An 18,790-nucleotide genomic window follows, 5' to 3' on the forward strand; every position below is an offset into this window, starting at 1 on the left:
GTATAGGACCCACATGGGGGTTGGGACGGACGCCGCCTGTCTCGATAGTCGTCCAATGTTCTACTAATGTTCGTGCGCGGCTTCGAGGATGAATCATGTCACGATTGCAGTTATCAAACGGGGCTCGCTTTACGTTCCGTGCATGAAATAGTAGTGTTCAGTGATAACAGCTAATGGTGTGATGCAGAAGGGGACAGACTGTGAGTTATCTGGCTGCTGTTCGGACCGTGTGCCTGGGTCTGACGGCTGGGACACCGTCCTCCGGCAGGGACCGGTTCCGGACCACCATCAACGTGCTGGGCGACTCACTGGGCGCGGGCATCGTCAACCACCTGAGCAAGCGCGAGCTCGAGAAGATGGGCGCGCACGACGGCGACGTCATCAAGGTGGAAAACGGCATCGAGGCCACGCAGATGTGAGCGGCCGGTATACCGTCCGGCCAGACAGCCGGTCATCGCGGGCGGTCGGTGAACGGAGCCGATGGCGCGGCCAAAACCTGCCCGCGCTGCACTGTGCGCCCCGCGCTGCACTGTGCGCCCCGTGCTGCACTGTGCGCCCGGGCTGCACTGTGTGCCCGGGGCTGCACTGTGTGCCCGGGGCTGCACTGTGTGCCCCGGACTGCACTGTGCGCCCCGGGCTGCTGCACTGTGCGCCCCGGACTGCCCGGGGCTGCACTGTGTGCCCGGGGCTGCACTGTGTGCCCCGCGCTGCACTGTGCGCCCCGGACTGCCCCGGGCTGCACTGTGCGCCCCGGGCTGCGCCGCCGGCAGGGAGTTGTGTGCGGCGCCAGGCCGGCAGAGTTGGACGCATTAGGTCTGTAGTTGGCGTCGCGTCGTGGCCGCCACTCACTGACGAACTGGCCGCTGGTGTCAGGATCTGAGCGGAGTTACGAGCCGTAGCGACTCAGTTGTGGAAGTCCCATATCAATACAGATTACAGGGACACTCGTCCTACGGCACGCGTCCGTGTAGTGTTAGAACATTGGTACCAATACTCGAACTGGATGTATTATTTGTGTAGAGCGAGTGTGCCTATTGTTATTCTCGCGAGCGGCGCGCAGTGTTACAAATAGTTCCACACTCTGGTCCAATTTGGGCGGAAATGGCGCCGCTCCGGCGGCCCAATCCGACGTTTATGAGTGCCCATGAACGCTGCTGTCGGCGGCGCGTGCTCGATGGCGTCGTTAGTGGTTAACTATGGCCGGCAGTCTCCGAGCGGTTGTAGCGCGGGCGGCTCCGCCAGTCTATCAGAGCTCTAACCGACCCGACCAGCGGGCGGCTTGGCCAGTCCATCAGGCCACCAGAGTCCTGACTCCTGACAGACTCGCTGGCACGGTCGACGCAGGCGTCGTACGGCCCGGCCCGGCCACTCTCAGCAGGCTCTCACTTGGCAATAGATACGGCTGGGGCTAGTGTTAGTGAACATTATCTATTGGATGGTTCCGCTCCCGCTGCTGTGGTTGGGGTGCCGTTCGGGTGTCCGTTTCAGTATTGTCCGGTGTGGGGTAGGTGTAGCACCCGGCGGACACCGCCGTGGTTGGCTACTGACCCCGCGGTGTGTAGGTGTAGCCCAGCTGTGATGACCGGCCGCGCTACCAGCCGCTGGTGGAACGCACCCGGTATAGCTCCGACGCCCGTGTGTGACCCGGTGTGCCGTCTCGTCAAGTGTGCCCGCCCTTCCGTCAGCCGGTGAGCCCCGGGCGCCGCCGGCTGGGCCCACACGTCGGTCGTATTTTCTAACACATTGCGTGTAAGCCACACGTAACGAATGTACCTGTACGTAGCGACCGTGGCTTTTCGGGTACTTCAGTGGGGTGTCGTGCCAGCTGTGCAGTAGTATGACCATCCGGCGCGTTTCCCTGTAATCCATACACAGAGTGCGGCCCAGCGCCGCAGCCGATGACAAAAGCCGCGGCCGCGCCCCTGTGGATGTTGTGCACGAGCCTCCAGGTCAGACGCGCACACGGCACGCCGTCCCGGACGGCTGCAATGCCCCCCCCCCCCTCATGGTGCGCGCTCATAGCACCATTGTGACGTACGGGGGCCGGAGCGGTCACATCCGTATTCGTCCATACCTTGGTTGACCAGTGACCAGTGACCAGCCAGTATTGTTTCCCATTCATTAGGATCGTTCTATCCGCTGCGACATTTCCCTTCCATGCTCTTTTATATAGGCCTGGACCGCGGGGCCGCCCGGCTGCGTTGGCATTGCGCGGCGGTAGGGGGGGGGGGGACTACTGCCTAGATGACATAGGTCCCCGCGTTGCTGCGCCCACCCTCACAGCCTTGTCGTCAAGGGCGGCGCTGCTCTTCTGTGTGCGTGGTCGGCTGGTCGTGACGCGGCATTTGTGGTGCGCGTGGCGCTCCCGGCGCTCGTGCGGCGTGACGGCCGAAATAAACGGCGGATCAGATTCGCTCACACGCCAAGCCTGCCGCTCACCGCCCACAGCTCAGCTCACCGCTCACGCTCACGTGCCGCTCACAGCCCGCCACCTTGACCGCCCGGCTGTCGCCCGAAATGAGACTCGTGAGAGGCGGTCCGGACAGAGTCAGGGGCTGACGGAGCTCCTTCTGCCGGCTGGGACAGCTGCACAACAGCTCGGATCGACTCCACCGCGCTCTGCTTGTCAGGCCGGTGGGTTCACCCTGCGTGGGACTTGGGCGGTGGGGAGGATCCCGACTGGGGTGCTCGGGCACACTGGACCCGGAGCGTCAGCCACTCGTTCACACGGCAACAGTGGGGGACATCTGTGACCCGTCACTGCAGCGAGCGGAACCTGCACAGGGGCACGCCGCAATGGACCCAGCCACGCACTGACACCTCCCCGGGAGTGCAGCCGACACCTCCCCGGGAGTGCACCGGTGGCGGGAGGGGGCGTCCAACCAGCACCGCCGTGTCGCGCCACTCCCTGCCCCCCGGCACACGAGGACGATGAAGTGTCTCCGTTTCCGCCGGCATAAGCGTCAGCGGCGATAAAGTCGCTCCCTTTCCTCCTCGCCGGTGTATTGTTGGCGTGGGCAAGGGGGGGGGGGGCGGACACAATCTGTGCGTAATATGATTCATTACCAACAATCGTATACTAGGTACTTGAGCTTAACACGTTACCAGGGCGGACCTAGACGCAACATAGAACGATAAACCACTATTCCAGGGAACGACGACCATGGGTAGGTACCTAATTGCATAGCAACAATATATCAGGGTGGCCTGCAGGCCAACAGCGTTCAAAATTGAACCATCCGGCAGCCAGGTCGCACGGCGACAAACAGAAGATCAGCTATGATTGCCGTCTGAAACCCTCCGTGATAATCACACAGCAATGAAGGAACCCCGTCCGAGCACCATATGCGTTTAACTATGCACCCAGCATGTGCCCGCTGGCTCATGCCCGAGCCTGGTGCCCACGCCAAGGCTCACAGCCCGCCGGCGGCGACTGGCGTCCGTCCGCGCCGCGCTGCAGCAGGCCGGACGGCGGCGGCACGGCGGCGCACCCTCCCTCAGTAGTCCACGCTGACGCTGCGCTTGAGCGCGCTCTTCCAGTCGGCAAAGTGCTGGGCGGGCGACTGGTCGCCGAGTGTGTGCAGGTCGGGCGCCACGTGCGCCCAGTGCTGGCGGCCCACGCGGCTCTGCACCTCCGGCTCCGAGAAACGGTCCAGGCCGCCGCCCCAGCAGCCCAGTCGGGAGGCCGCCTCCGGCTTCCGGCCGCCGCGCTCCTTCGCCAGCTCCTCGGCCATCGCCCTGCCGGTCCAGAGCACCGTCACTGAGCACACTGCCGGTCCAGAGCACCGTCACTGAGCACACTGCCGGTCCAGAGCACCGTCACTGAGCACACTGCCGGTCCAGAGCACCGTCACTGAGCACACTGTCGGTCCAGAGCACCGTCACTGAGCACACTGCCGGTCCAGAGCACCGTCACTGAGCACACTGCCGGTCCAGAGCACCGTCACTGAGCACACTGCCGGTCCAGAGCACCGTCACTGAACACACCACCTAGTTAACCCTCGCCCTGGCAGGGGGGGGGGGGTGACTCAACCTCCCCCTAAGGTTTTTCAAAAACAGCGTAAATACGGCGGTGCGCAGCGCCGCCAAATTTGGCCCAGCCTATGGGGCAACCTTTTTACATATGACCAAAAAAATTCAGGTCCGGGTGACCTTGGTTCAGGTCACCAGGTCTCAGAGAAACTGGTACGTCATGCTCAAATTTCAATTTTCTTTTTGCACCTGTCCAACTCACAGTTGTTTTGGACTGATTTCCTTCAAACTTGCAGGATGTGCTAAGTTCACCGAGCTGTATAGTGTACCTATAACATATAGTTAATTTTTTATGTCACTGTTTTTTGTCACTGTTTTTGTATAGTTTTTGTATGTCACTAACAGGTCAGTTAGAGGTCATTACGTCGTAATGGCCTATAGGAAAATATTCAATTCGGAAAATACTGGAGATATCAGCTTCGTTCTATCACTTTTGTGCTTTGAAACCATAGAACTTAACAGTATATCACTTGGTGCTTTTTTGTTTGATGTACTTATCCATAAGGTCAGGTCAAATGAGGTCAACTGAGGTCAAATGACGTTTGTGCCAAACTTGTCACATAATAAAGACCAGTATAACGCCTTTTGGGGCGACTAACGGAGCGAGCGAGAGAGTGGGCCTTGCACGTGCGAAATTGCGAGGGGGTACCTCCAACTGACTTGTGCATGGCACCCTACTAACCGGTCTCTAGCAATGTGCCAAATTTGGGCACAATCGGCCCAGCCGTTCTCGAGATCTGGAGGCGGCACCCTGCACGTGCGCACGTGCAAAATGGGTCCCAACTGACTTGTGCACGGCACCCTACTAACCGGTCCCTAACTGTGTACCAAATTTGAGCGAAATCGGTCGAGCCGTTCTCGAGATCTGGAAACGACCCCTGCACGTGCGCACGTGCAGCAGCACCCCAACTCTGGCACATGGATATGCAGTGCCTAGTGGGTACCTACCAACATGCCAACTTTCAGCGCAATCGGCCAAGTAGTTACCAAGATATTGCAACAATTACAAAACTGACACCTCTTCGTTTTGCACGTGGCACGTGCATAAGGGGTCACCCACACGCTTTGGGAATAGTCCAATACTTGGTACAAGGATTGGAGCTACCCTACAAAAATTATCGCATGTAAATCGGTCAAGTGGTTGCTGAGATATAAGCTTCGCAAAAGCGTCCGCACGGCCGGCCGGCCGGCCGGCCGCTCATACTCAGAAATTTCCGTTAATCTAAGGAAAGACTACGCTCGCTTCGCTCGCTCCGTAATAAAGATTTCAAAATGGTATCATTCTGTTCCTCTTGAAGAGCCGAGTCGAATGATATGCAACATTAAGCATTTCGACCATTCTAAGACTTAACTTGTAGGTAGGGGAAAGTGGGGCAATGCCGAAACTTTTCTGTTTGAGACTCTGTAGCAGACAAACAAAGCCGGCAGTAGAAAATCCAGCGGCATTTCTGACAAGCCTCATCAATTGACTATACATCGCAAATGTGCTTTTGTGTCATTGATCTTTAACCTTCGCCCCAGTGGGGGGGGGGGCATATGTTACCACCCTGCCGCGTTTTTTGCGAGTGAATAAAAAACCGCGGCGCGTAGCGCCGCGCCGCTTGGGGTAGCTTTTGGTACATCAATTTTGGTCAATGTGTGAAATTTTTGACCCCAGGTCATGTCAGGTCAGGTCACCAGGTCAAGTTAACTGACCAAGCCTAAAAAAGTTTGCAATCCTGTCCAGCCTGCAGTGTTTGTAAGAAAAGTTTTAAACTTGGTGGATTGCATGCTGTTATGGGCGCCTACAATTTGTATATCTCGGATTTTTTATATCCGTGACCTAAGGTCAGGTCAGTGGCGTGACCTTTCCATTAGGGGAGAGCGGGGAGAGTTGTATCATGTCCAAGTTGTATCAGGGCGAATTGTGCCAAACTTATCCAATGGATGGCGCTCGCGACACGACCAGCCGACGAGGTTTTCCGGGCGCCATCTTTCCCTTTTCTGTCTTGTGGCTGAGTGGACGCGTCTCGAGGTGAGAGCCGATTTTATGTTTTTTTAATGTCATTCTAAAAAAATAAGTTGCAAGAAAATGTGTGTTCTGGGCATTTAGATGTGCACGAATTTGAAAGATCTCCGTAGCGGTGGTGAGGGTAGGTTCTAAGGCTGCGTGAGTGAAAACGGATTTCTCCAGCTGTCCGCTGTTTTTTTTTAGCACGAGGATGTTTTTTCCAAGATGGCGGCTAGGTACATGTTGTATCAGAGCCGGGTGGGGTATGTTGTAACATGTATGTATGTATGTATGTATGGGTATGTTGCTTTTGATCGCGAAAGCTAAGCCCTGGCTCGCGTTTGTAGGTAGCTAGTCAATGCTCGTTCCATTTCGGCACAATGTGTTGGCTTCTTTGCTCTTAACGGGCCACTTTTGCGTCTACTGTCTGTTGATGTTTCGTTCGGATTGCATTGACCTAAGTTTGGTCTAATAAAGTGAAGCCTTTGAGCATACCTATACATTGTATTAACCCCATTTAATGTTGTTGCTATGTTCAAAACCAGTAGCAAGCATTCTCCCTGAAACGTGAAATAGTGATACAAATTACCCCACCATGTGATACAACTCACCCAAGCCATGGGGCAAGTTGTATCAAAAACATTGTTCTATTCGGGAGACCGTAGAAGAAAAACTGGTAGAGGTAGCGGAAAAGTTACTTTGCACAAAAAAGCAGAAGAATCAAGGAAGGGGATAGTATGGAAATAATGAGTTTATCACGGATAGTTACGAGGTTATGGGTCTCGGAGTAAAAACTGATACAACCCACCCCACTCTCCCCTACAAGTCAATGGAGAAAAATGAAAATGCCTCTAGATCCGTGTGTACGCATAGGAACAGTCCAAATATTTCAAAATCACAATGATTTAGACCACTGGTGGTGACCAAGGTGTCATTTTTGCTGATAGCCTCTAGAAAGGTCATCCGAGGTCATTTGAGGCTACAAACAGTTTTTTTGCCAATAACTCGCGATTGGAAAGAGATAGAACGCTGGGGATGGTCTCATTGTGTTTGTCTTGTTGAGACGCATCGACTGATATGCAACATGACCTTTTTTGGTCAGGTCATGACCTTGACCTAAGGTCAAATTTTCAAGTTGACCTTTCAAGGTCAAATTATAGTTCATTCGACGCGTCTTGGCGAGGGGAACACGATTCTGGCAATAGAAATGTCGTGGCTTTTTGGAGTCGAAAGTTATTGTCGAAAAACACTTTTCGTAACAACAGCTATTTTTGGAGTTTTTGCCCTCTGGAGGCTAAACCGTTGACCTGAGGTCAATTTTGATAATGACCTTATCAAAAGAAGAGTTCAAAAGCTATCGATTGCTTTTCCAAGCGTTTTTCTAGCTACCATAGTTCCTGAGATAGCGGCATGTTTTCTCAAAAATATAATGACAATTGGCAAATTTTGACCTTTGATGACCTCTGGTGACCCCAATACTGCTCTAAGGTGAAAAATGACCGAAATACTTTCAAATGTACGCATTGAGAGGTATCGACTGCTTTTTACCGCGTCTTTCTAGCCCTCTTAGTTTTTGAGTTAGAGGTGGGTGGTAACATATGCCCCCCCTCACTAGGGCGAAGTTGGCCGAGACCGCCACTGGGGCGCGGGTTAAGTCAGCTGAGATAAAGACAAATGTCCAAAAAGAGAAACTGCGGGGAATGCCGAAAACCTACAGGGAATGCCGAAATGGATCGATAAAGTTTTGCTTAAATTCAGATCAAAGTTAATTGCGCTTGTAACACTACCATTGACGCATTTAGTGCATAACGTGCTTAAAGGTAGTGTGCCAGCTTTCCTGGACCGTATGGAGTTAATGGCCCAGATAAGGAGAACCGGATTTTTAGAACTTATCCATACCTTCAAAACTCATGGAAACGTCTTAAATTCTTCAAATTTTGAGTACCCCAGTGCGAAATTCGCCCCGACGGGTTGTCGGTCGTACCCCAACCACATTTCACACCACTATGAACAATAAATGCACACACTGAAATCGCTATTACCTACCGATATGCTCATCCAATCAAGTTTCGACAAACCCGTTCATCATCAGCTCCTGCGGTTTCGAACACGCCTGTTAGGTGGTGCGGTAGACCACGCCCAAAGCCAGGGCCCCGGTAACGTGAGGTAGCCGAGTCAGGGCAGCGTGCGCTGACCCAAGCCGGAGCCGCGCGTCCTCCCGGTGTCATGTGATAGCCCGGGGCTGCCCGCGGGGATGCGGTAGACCGCGCCCAAAGCTGCGGCCCCGGCTTGGGTCAGCGCACGCTGCCCCGACTCGGCTACCTCACGTTACCGGGGCCCTGGCTTTGGGCGCGGCTTCTGCTCATACTTTGTGGTGCGCGTGTTTCTTTTTTCCAACCAAAGGAAGGCGCTATACCCGAAGATGCTTCTTGGTAAACAAACCAAACAAAAACAAACATAACCTAACCTCACCTGACCTAACCTACAACCTACAAACCTACAACCTACAACCTAACCTACAACCTAACCTACAGACCTACAACCTACAAACCTACAACCTAACCTACAACGCGCCAAAAAGTTCGGCCGGCGGCGGGGATCGAACCCTAGTTATTAGATCACGAGGCGAGTGTGCTCACCACTACACCACGCAGCCAGCTGACCGGTGAGAGGTGTAAGTCACTTTTCAATGACGCAATGGGATATTCTCCGTATAGCGCCTTCCTTTGGGTGGAAAAAAAATTACGCTTGTGGTGCGGTGGTGGTGCGTCGGGCTGCGCGCTCTGACTTCGGCCAAGAAAATGCGTCAGCTGATCATTGTCATTTCTGCCACTTGCGTGTGGTGAAATGGGGTCATAACTTATAAGACGGCTTTTTCATATCAATTATTTTACATAAAATCATATTTCAAACCATAAATAATGTTCGACAGCCAAATAAAAGAAACAATACCAATACGGGCTTACAGTTTAAGGCTCGACATTGTGTTGTCTACGATTAGACAGCTGATAACTCATTCCCGTACGTCGTATGGTCGTAACACTATAATGACCTTTGCTTATTGTCACAAGTGCGCCGCATTCGCGATTGTTGCCCGACGCCTGTTTGCAGGTGAGCCCACTACAGTTGTTATACATATCTAAAAACCGATAAACTTTTAGGCGAAAAAGGCACTATTCCAGGCCCATTTTTATTTTTTTTTGCGATATTAGGTAAAAACAGAAGCTTCTTATCCTAGGAAAAATAAAATGGGAAATCTTTCAAAGGTGGCACACTACCTTTAAAGGGACCCTCCCACCTTTAACAAAGTTAATGAATTGGCAAGAAAGTGATGTCGCTCGGTTCAGAAAGAGCGAAAACCAATATCTACCAAATTTCATCGAAAAATGTTCACCGGTTTTCAAGATATTAGACTTTTACTTTTGTTTACTTTTTGGAATCTCCGCTGTTCCTAGCGACTTTATTTAAAAGTGCGGCATTTGTTGCGCGCAACGCAGCATATACCACCGCGTGCTACAAAACGTTTTAGTAAAACATTTAAAAATCGCAAGATATCTGCGCTGACGTCACACATTCAGAGGGGTATTCCTATGCATTAGCCCCTCTGAATCAAAATGCTGCAATTTTGAAATTCAATATTTCCGATTTAAGGCATTTCTCGATGTTGTGAGTGCAGAAACCGGTAATTGTGAGTCAGGGACCCCATTTTGGCTATCTCAACTCAAATCTAATGTTAAGGTGGGAAAGACCAGAATTATGTGAAGCAGCGGGCAGCGGCCGCGCCTGGTTGAATGGCGGTGCCGCCGTGCCGAGCCCAAGAAAAACGACGGTCCAGTCCGCCGACAGTGTTTTTGCACTGCACAGCAAAATCACAGAACACAGGCATAGGTATGCATCAAAATAACAGGTTGGGACAACGCCGAAAAATTTTCCCACAATTTCGGTTTTACCCCAGTGACCCATATTGGCACCCCGAACAAAAATAAAAATACACATGTGCTAAAATAAGCAATAACACAGCATGTCCCGTTTATATGGATAGTTGACTCCGTAGACAGCAATAATTGAGTTTTAATTTCATACAACTTGGTGAGTTGTAGTAATTTTAATATCGGGATAAGCATTAATCGACGTACAGCCCACCGCTAAAGTAATGTAGGGTTTTACCAATCACAACGGTTGGCTTTGACTGGCGATTATTTAATGCGGAGTGATCGAAAAGAAGATGTCAATGGCTAAAGTTGCAGCTGCAAGGGTGACGATACATAGGTATTAGCTACATTCAAAGTTGCATTGTAGTCTGGCTAATCGTTCCTAAGCTTCAGAAGCAGAACATAGGTACCCATGACTGAAACCCCACATTACTTCTGCTGTGGACTGTACCTCGAAAAACTTCCGTCGTCGCCGCCACCTCGCTAACAACTGTTCGCGCGTGGCGTTTATACTGGTGAATCACTTGAACTGACATCTTGAACTGAGACTTCACTAAAATGCCACCAGAGGACTGCACCTCCCAGTCGCTTGGCCACAATCGAGAATTTCGGCTTTCCCCGTAGTTCGGCATTGCCCCACTTTCCCCTACCTACATAAGATGTGCTTAATTTTTTTAAGTAGGAAAAGTTAAGCAAGCAAAAAAGTACCTATATCGTTCGACGCGCCTTGACGTGCTGAATTCACTGCTGTTTTTGTTTTCGCTCTATCTTAATTAGATCGAAAGTTAAAAACGAAAAATTTTGACCTGTTCTAGCGAAATTTTTACATTTATACCTACCACCCAAAACCTCCCTAAATATTGACCGAATATTTAGCGAGAATTCTAGGGGGCCCACCTACCTACCAAATTTGGTGTTTCTAGGTGTCAAAGGAGCCAACCGCGAGGGGGGTCGTATCAACCCCCCCCCCCCCCCTGCCAGGCCGTGCTAAGAAAAATGCCCTGCCAGGGCGAGGGCTAATGTAGGTGGATGGACATTGCAGGGAAACATTAAGTATCGAGAGCGAATTTTGTAGCGCCCGCCGTCACGCCGGGGCCGAATCAGCGGAGACGGGAAGCAGGATCCAGCTGGCGGCTGGATTGGACAATAAATAGCTTTTAACGACGAAATCAATAAACTTAACCCGCGCCGGGCCGCGGGGGGTGTTTCAAACACCCCCTGCGGCTTTTCGCAGATATCTAAAAAAAATGGCGGCGCGCCGCACACCTGTTCGTGCATCTTTTCCGCACATATTGTGCAAATTTCAGACCCAGGGTGCCTAAGGTCATCTCACCAAGTCACGCCAAAAGACCTCACCCCAGAATAAATAAGAATGCTCGTCATAGCTACACCGACTGAACGATTGCCTTGAAGCTTTCAGCGATTGATAAAAGTAACAGTATCTATAAAATGCATATCTTGGAATTTTGATATCGGTGACCTAAGGTCAGGTCAATTTTGCGGCCTCTCCATTACCTATAAGTCAATGGGAGAAAATTGAAAAGCGTCTGTTTTGCACGAACGCCATTCTAGACACTCTCAAACATCCAGATGCAGGTAAAACTGATACACTGAATCGGAAAATGGCAACTGTGACCCCTCGTTATGTCCCCGAGGTCATCTCGGGTCACGAACAGAATCTAACAGTTTTTTCGCTAATAACTTTTGATAGAGGCATGCTAGAGCGATGAAAACGCCTTACATGTGTTCGGCTCGACGTTGCGGATCGACGTTGCGGACTGATATGCAACATGACCTTTTCCGGTCAGGTCATGACCTTGACCTGAGGTCAAATTTTCAAGTTGACCTTTCAAGGTAAAATTATAGTTCTTTCGACGCGTCTCGACGAGAGGTACACGATGCTGGCAAAAGTAATGTCATGGCTCTTTTGAGTCAAAAGTTGTTGCCGAAAAAAAACACTTTTCGTAAAAACGGCTATTTTTGGAGCCCTCTGGAGGCTAAACCGTTCGCTTGAGGTTAAATTTGAGGACATGTAGCGAAAGAACGTCAAGAGAGCTATCGGATGCGCTTTCCCGCAGCGCTGTAGCTCTATCGGTTCCCGAGATAGCCGTTGGCAGTTTCCAAAATGTTGAAATAGCCAACATTTTACCTTTGGTGACCTCTGGTGACCTGACCTTTGACCTGACCCAAAAAATGACAGATGTGTTTTCGTCCTTATTTTGGACGTTCTTTTGATTGCCGCTTACCGCGTGTCGCTACGTGGCCCAGGAGCCGAGTTAGAAGGAGGGGGTTCAGCCCCCCCCCCGGCCCGGCGCGGAAGTCTCGAAGCACCGGCCCGGCGCGGGTTAATGATGGCAATTTATGGATAACTACTCATATCAATGGAAAGAGCAGGGCAGAAACAAATTAAAGCATTTTACAGTTAGCTTCCAGTAGTACAAATCGGTTGAGAGAAGCCATAGGCGGATCGAGAAAGACAGTCTCGCGGACGCCGCAGGCGAAGCCTAAGACATTTTTCTCCAAATTCAAAAAAAAACTCCTCGGATTTTTAATCCACATCCCCATCCGAGCAGTTTAAATCAACATTTTCCCCATAAAAGAAGTTTTCTTTAGGAAATCCATCAGACTCTCATCGATTTTCAGCCTGCATTTGCCCCAAATGGCACCGGGCCAATGAAAAAAGTAAAGCTTTATCATACCCGAATTTCGCTTTCGTCGTACATGTTTGGTTCATTTCATGATTTGGTCGTTTTCTCAGCTACTTTTGTGCTGACATCTCTTCTTCATTGCCCTCAACAACTCGCAAGAAGTGTGATAAGTGTGATCGCCGCTGATGTAATACCGCGCTCTGCCCTTATAGATATCTCGTCCACATGTATAGTAGGGGAGAGTGGGGAAAGATGCCCAGGGTTTTGCTATGTCATATATTATTCGAAAATGACGATCGGAAAGCAAAAACTTTTCAAAACTCAAAGCAAAAACTTCAAGCAAAAACTTGAAGTTTCAAGGGAAGCCGACTTCATTTTTCTCCCAAAATATCACACTTTCGTGCCTGAAATATGATAACTTTTTTTGCTGTTAAGCATTTTCCCGAAGAAGTGAAAGGGGGCATCTTACCCCACAGGGTGGGAAAGACGCCCACTGGCGTTGGGGAAGATGCCCCCTGCACTATAAGTGACATAAATGGGCACGTGAATCGCCTGAACGAATCAGTGGTCCCTTCGAGCCTGCAGTAGACACAAAACGTCATCGTAAGGGCCCTCAAAAGTAGTCGTAAGGGGCTTCAGAGGTCATCGTTAGGGCCATCATAGTCTAACGCGGCCAAACAAGCCTCCGTGGTGGCGTTCGGAGACAACTGTGGGGCCCTTTTAGGTCTTCATGATGCTTGAGGGCCCTCGAGCCCATCGTGGGGACCTCAGATGCCAGCGCGGCCCGTGGAGCCAACGTGGGAGCCCTCAAAGGATGTCGTGAGGGGCCCTGGAGCCAATAATGGGGCCCACAGAGGCCGTCGTGAGGGCTCTCAGAGTCAGATGCCGCCCAAAAAGTCGCTGTGTGGGCCGAGAGACCGGTATGGGGAGCACCCGACCGTACTGGACTCTCAGTAGTCCCAGATCGGCTTTTGTCTATCATCACAAGTATGTAATAAATGATTTGACGGGCTGCTTGAAAGACAGCCTACGGATTTAGAGGGGCGTCTTTCCCCATCAGGACAGGGGGCATCTAACCCCAAGGTACAGAATTAACATTAAATCGGTATAATTTGTTAGCCATAAAACTACACCCTGAAACAAACTGTTTGGGACACAGTACACGCATGTTAATGTATCACGACCATAGCAAGGAACATAAAAATTATTTACATTCTTGATATTTACAATGTTTGGACACCAAAATATTTTTCGAAAGCAGCAAATAAAAAACATGCAATCACCAGCCAGCCGTTGCCAAACTGAGCTTCGCAAATTTTTGTGCAGTTAACAAGGCAGGCTTCCGCTTTACGCTAAGAACATTAATTTCCAGGTTCGATTCTTTGTTTCGCCGCTAGAGGGGGTGGGGCGTCTTTCCCACCCTGGGCATCTTACCCCACTCTCCCCTAGGTACTCTGGGCGGCCGGACCCGCGACCGACGCCGCCCGGCTCGGCCGCTGTCCGAGGCACAGACACAATTACCGGGGTTACATGAGCAAGTAAATGCGTATCAGGAACGGATTTTCCTATTCGCTCACCATTGTAGTCCGTTTGTATTGCGTATTAACTCTGCTCATGTAACCCCGAGCAGTGAGTCGTTAGGCGGCACGGGCGGACACCGATAGCAGCGCCTCTATCGGTCACTAGGGAAAGCTGGGCTGTAGGCGACGAAATACCGGCTGAGTTGTCACAAGTTAAATAGGTTTATAGACATCTGTCTTGTGAAAAAGTTGAACTTTTGCCTTCAATATTTCTACAGGCAATTTTAGAAGTGCCTTCACATAGATTACAAACCGTTTAAATTATTTTATTCACTTCAAGCCTTCCCTATTGTTCTTGATGATGCGGGAACTATTTCTTATTAGTGTTTCTAGCTTAGTAAAAGAACATATTATGCAAACGATGAAAAAAGCATAAATGGAATATTTTAAATGCAATTTTCTGTAACAAATAATGGTAAATTATCTACACATCAAGGAAAAGGTGCATGCTAACTGATAATTTAAAGTTCTTGGGGCCAGTTGGTTTCTTCTTTTCTTACGTCGCCCCAATGGCCGCGAACACACTTGTGATAACGCCATCGTACTTGCCTGATGTGGTAGGAGCGGAAGTGGCAGCAGCCGCCGATGTACCGGATGCCCTCCTCGTACGCCTCGCGAGCGAACAGGTTGGCTTCGAATCGCGTTATTGTTACCGGCTCACAGGCTGGAGACATAGTCACCGTGTCACGATCAGCCGGCAAATCAACAACGGCAACAGCAAACAACAACAACAACAACAACAACAACAACAACAACAACAACAACAACAACAACAAAGCACAAGGTAATCATATGCACCAACCCTCAGATGGTTACTCCTATAGCATGCAGCACATATGAACTGAGTTCAGGTATTGGTAGTTGTAAGCAGGTTCCGGTGTTGGAGCTGGTTGTGTTGGTTAGCCGCTGGCTGTCCGGCGGCCCTCACCGAGCGGCCAGTACGGCCGGCCGATCATGGTGCGCCCGTCGTCGGGCGTCCTCAGACCGATCGGCTGGCCGATCAGGAACGGCTGCAGGCCCTCCCGCTGCAGCGCTAGCCGCATGCGGTGCAGCGTTTGCAGACAGACGCGCGGACCCACGGCACAGTTGGTGCCCACTGCGGCAGTGGCCGGGGGGGGAGGGGGTGATCAGACACAGCCGGGGGGGGGGAGTGAGGGCGTCTCAAACTATGTATGCTCGTGTCTTATTTATTATTCTTCTCATTATCTTAAATTTCGAGCAGGTCTGATAACTGATAGGCATGTGAAATGAGCTTGTGCAGCGTCCCAATGCTTCGAACGTGTCTGTTTGGTGCCAAGACAAGATGGATCACGGTTAGAAAGATTTGGCGTTGCGGCATTTCGAAAATAGATATGGTCGCTACTTGATTATCCGAGGCATCAATGATTTAAGAATTTCAAACGACAGTTTACGATTCAATCTCAATAAAACTATTTCTTAATGCACATAAGGCATGTATTTAAAGCCATTTAGGTAAGGCATGTAAGGTGGCATTGGAATCTTAGAAACCAGGTGCCGTCTTATCTTGTCATGTCTTTGGAATTTTACCATGCTTTTATGTAGTAACAGCGGCATATCTGAATTCTGATCAATTGACAAACAAAAAGCACTGAATTTGCAGTACTTTTGGTGAGAAATGACTGATGAGCTAGTATTGTTTACCGAAACATCTCGACTCAGATTCAAGTGATAACTGAGCAGCGAATCAGTGTAATTTCTATGACAGACGTATATTTAAGGAATCGCATATAAGTATAACCAATGGTTATACTTATACCATAACCATATTTTTAACCATATTTTTGGCAATAGATTCCCCCAATGATAAGGCGCTTCGTCAATATTTGCTTTAGCATGTTCTGTTTCACCCGTAAGATTAAGAAAATCCAATAACCGATTGTGTCATAAATAAGGGCATGGGGCGTTGTAACTACCCGGGTCGTCTTGGACGGTCCTCCCCTAAAGGTATGTACTATGTACAGTCTGTCTTAAAAGTACCGCGCAAAGTGGCGGTGGATCCATCAAGCCTGACCGAGAAAGGTCTGCTTTAATTTGAAAGTCACCGAACCAATTGAGCTGGGGAATGGACGAGAATGTCCATTGCTTCGGTGACCCAAATTTAGCAGGCCCTTCCTCAGTCAGGCTCGATGGATCCACCGCCACTTTGCGCGGTACTTTTAAGACAGACTGTACATATGAATAAGTGCTCATTTCGCAGTCATAGGACGACACCATAACCAAATCGAGTGTTAAAGGGACAGTATCATGATTTTGATGAAATTTGATGTTGCAAAGGCCCCACCTTTCTGGTATAGGAACTGAAGGGTGAAGACCGATCCTCGAAGCTCCACACTGTTCTCGCCATCGCCGCTCAAAGTGCGAAATGTGTGCACTTTGAATTGCGCACCACTATTCTCACTGTTTAAATGTTTGCGACGTTTTGAATTGACCGCCAGTAATAAAATGTTTTTCCCAGGTCATTTCATCAAATTCTATAAAGTCAAAATGTTTTTCGCACTTTATCATCACCGGTACCACTACCTTTATTTAATAGTCATAGGCAGTTCCCGCTTTCCCTTAGGATTCTAGAAGCTCAACAAAGGAATTCCTCCCGATAGATAAGCTCGTGATTGTGATCTATTTTTCGAGTGCTATTTTATACTTGATTTTATATTTGTGTACAAGCTGCCGGTGATCATTTCTGTCCTCATTTCTGTTTAACACAGTGATCAAGGTATTTTCATACCGAAATCTTTGTGTGTCTAAACATACATTTGACTTGTGACTTGTGTAAATAATCAGACATGATTGAGTTTTATTCACGATCGATGGCAACACAAGTCAAATTCCTAAAACCAGACGTTTCGGCCACAGGGTGCCTTCGTCAGTGGACACTAGTGATTAAATTAAAAACACATAGTACACCGATTGTTTTTGATACTATGTGTTTTTAATTTAATCACTAGTGTCCACTGACGAAGGCACCCTGTGGCCGAAACGTCTGGTTTTAGGAATTTGACTTGTGTTGCCATCGATCGGGAATAAAACTCAATTTGACTTGTTATTGTTATCATTTATCCTAATTCCTCCAACTTGAATCACAATCTCCCTCCAATGTATGACGTTTGTCACGTTATTGTCACGTGCTGTTTTCTGCAATTGTCAATTGTTACCTCCAATTGTCACTCCCTCCAATTGCCACGTGATATTTTCATAGGAAATACCTAAGGCTGCCTCTCGCTGACGACAACTCAATCAGAAGAACGACCGCATACCTAAGCATAGCATCAATAATGTTTTATCTGCGCCAGTTCCGTAGTAATTTCGCAGGCTTCCAAACTGGCGGCCGTGCCGTGCTTTTATAGTGGTGGTTCGGTCATGAAAATGAATTATGATAATGAATTGTGGTTCGCAATACTTTTTAACCGAGTTCGGTCCTCAAACTGTGTTTTTCTTATTAAAAAAGGAGAAATGCTAGTAAAAAATTGCAGCTCCATACAATGACATTTGTCGATGATACTGTCCCTTAAAGTGTCTGGTCCCGACCGGTGATGGCGGCCTTACCGACGTCGGCTCCTGCGCGCGCCATGCGCAGGGCGCACTGCTCGGGCGACACGCCGCACCGGTCTCCGAGCGGACCGATGGTCATACAGGCGACCACCGGCAGGCCGGTCTCGCGGGCCGCTCCGATCGCCAGCTCCATCTCGCGAATGTCGAACAGCCACTGCGGGCAGGGCGCCGGGTCAGTGGCGCTGACCGCTCACTGTTCAGTGGCGGAGCGCCGGCCGCCGGGTCAGTGGCAGGGCGCCGGGTCAGTGGCGCTGACCGCTCACTGTTCAGTGGCGGGGCGCCGGCCGCCGGGTCAGTGGCGCTGACCGCTCACTGTTCAGTGGCGGGGCGCCGGCGGCCGGGTCAGTGGAGCTGACCGCGCAGGGCAACAACCATCGGCTGGGCGACACGTGTAGCCCATGCTTATTACCACAAGCAATACTGATTTATTCATCATAGCCGAACTGCATAGAAAGGACGTGGCTCTAGTGGCGCAGGAACTATCTCCTGTCGGGGGGGGGGACGGAGTTATTTGACATTTAGGAGGTACCCCGGAACTTCCAGCATCCTAGGTCTGACCCAGGGTTGTGCTTGACTCACGAGTCGAGTCAGAAATTTGACTCAACTCTGACTCAAATGAGTCAGATTTGAGTCGAGTCGGATAAAATGTTGAGCTGTTGAGTTGAGTCAGAGTTGAGTCGGACAAAAATATTAAGGTGTTGAGTTGAGTCAGAGTTGAGTCAGTAAAATAACTTTTGACATTGAGTTGAGTCAAAAACATTTGGGAACATGAGTCAGCTGACTCAACTTTCTAGAAACAATATATAGTATAAGTTTTTCATTCTCCCCCCGCTTAACAACTTAGGCCTGGCCCTGCTGCCGGATTTTTTTCACCCCCCCCCCCGCTCAACAACTTTTTTATCTGAGTCAATTTTGAGTCAACACACTTGACTCAACAAAAAAATTTGAGTGAAGTTTGAGTCAACTAATATTTTCATTGAACCGCTTGAGTCATGAGTCGAGTCAAGGGAAAAAATCAGCTCCTTGTTTGAGTCAGAG

General features: G+C 49.9%; 2 protein-coding genes across 2 annotated transcripts in view; one reads left to right on the forward strand and one right to left on the reverse strand.

The window, feature by feature from the left end:
* LOC122385365 (excitatory amino acid transporter 1-like) overlaps positions 1-1,786 on the forward strand; it is a 113,855-nt gene extending 112,069 nt beyond the window's left edge. Inside the window, exon 9 of the mRNA XM_043373593.1 lies at positions 269-1,786. Coding sequence (XP_043229528.1) covers positions 269-419 — 151 coding nt within the window. The 3' untranslated portion in view covers positions 420-1,786. The remainder of the gene's footprint in view (positions 1-268) is intronic.
* A 1,200-nt stretch (positions 1,787-2,986) lies between these two features.
* Positions 2,987-18,790, reverse strand: part of LOC122385366 (betaine--homocysteine S-methyltransferase 1-like) — a 60,495-nt gene continuing 44,691 nt past the window's right edge. The window contains exons 5-8 of the mRNA XM_043373594.1: positions 17,747-17,906; positions 15,111-15,278; positions 14,732-14,846; positions 2,987-3,738 (exon numbers count right to left, since the gene is read on the reverse strand). Coding sequence (XP_043229529.1) covers positions 3,498-3,738; positions 14,732-14,846; positions 15,111-15,278; positions 17,747-17,906 — 684 coding nt within the window. The 3' untranslated portion in view covers positions 2,987-3,497. The remainder of the gene's footprint in view (positions 3,739-14,731; positions 14,847-15,110; positions 15,279-17,746; positions 17,907-18,790) is intronic.

Source organism: Amphibalanus amphitrite, unplaced genomic scaffold (assembly GCF_019059575.1).
Source record: "Amphibalanus amphitrite isolate SeventyFive unplaced genomic scaffold, NRLGWU_Aamphi_draft 000216F_arrow, whole genome shotgun sequence".
Classification (NCBI taxonomy): domain Eukaryota; kingdom Metazoa; phylum Arthropoda; class Thecostraca; order Balanomorpha; family Balanidae; genus Amphibalanus; species Amphibalanus amphitrite.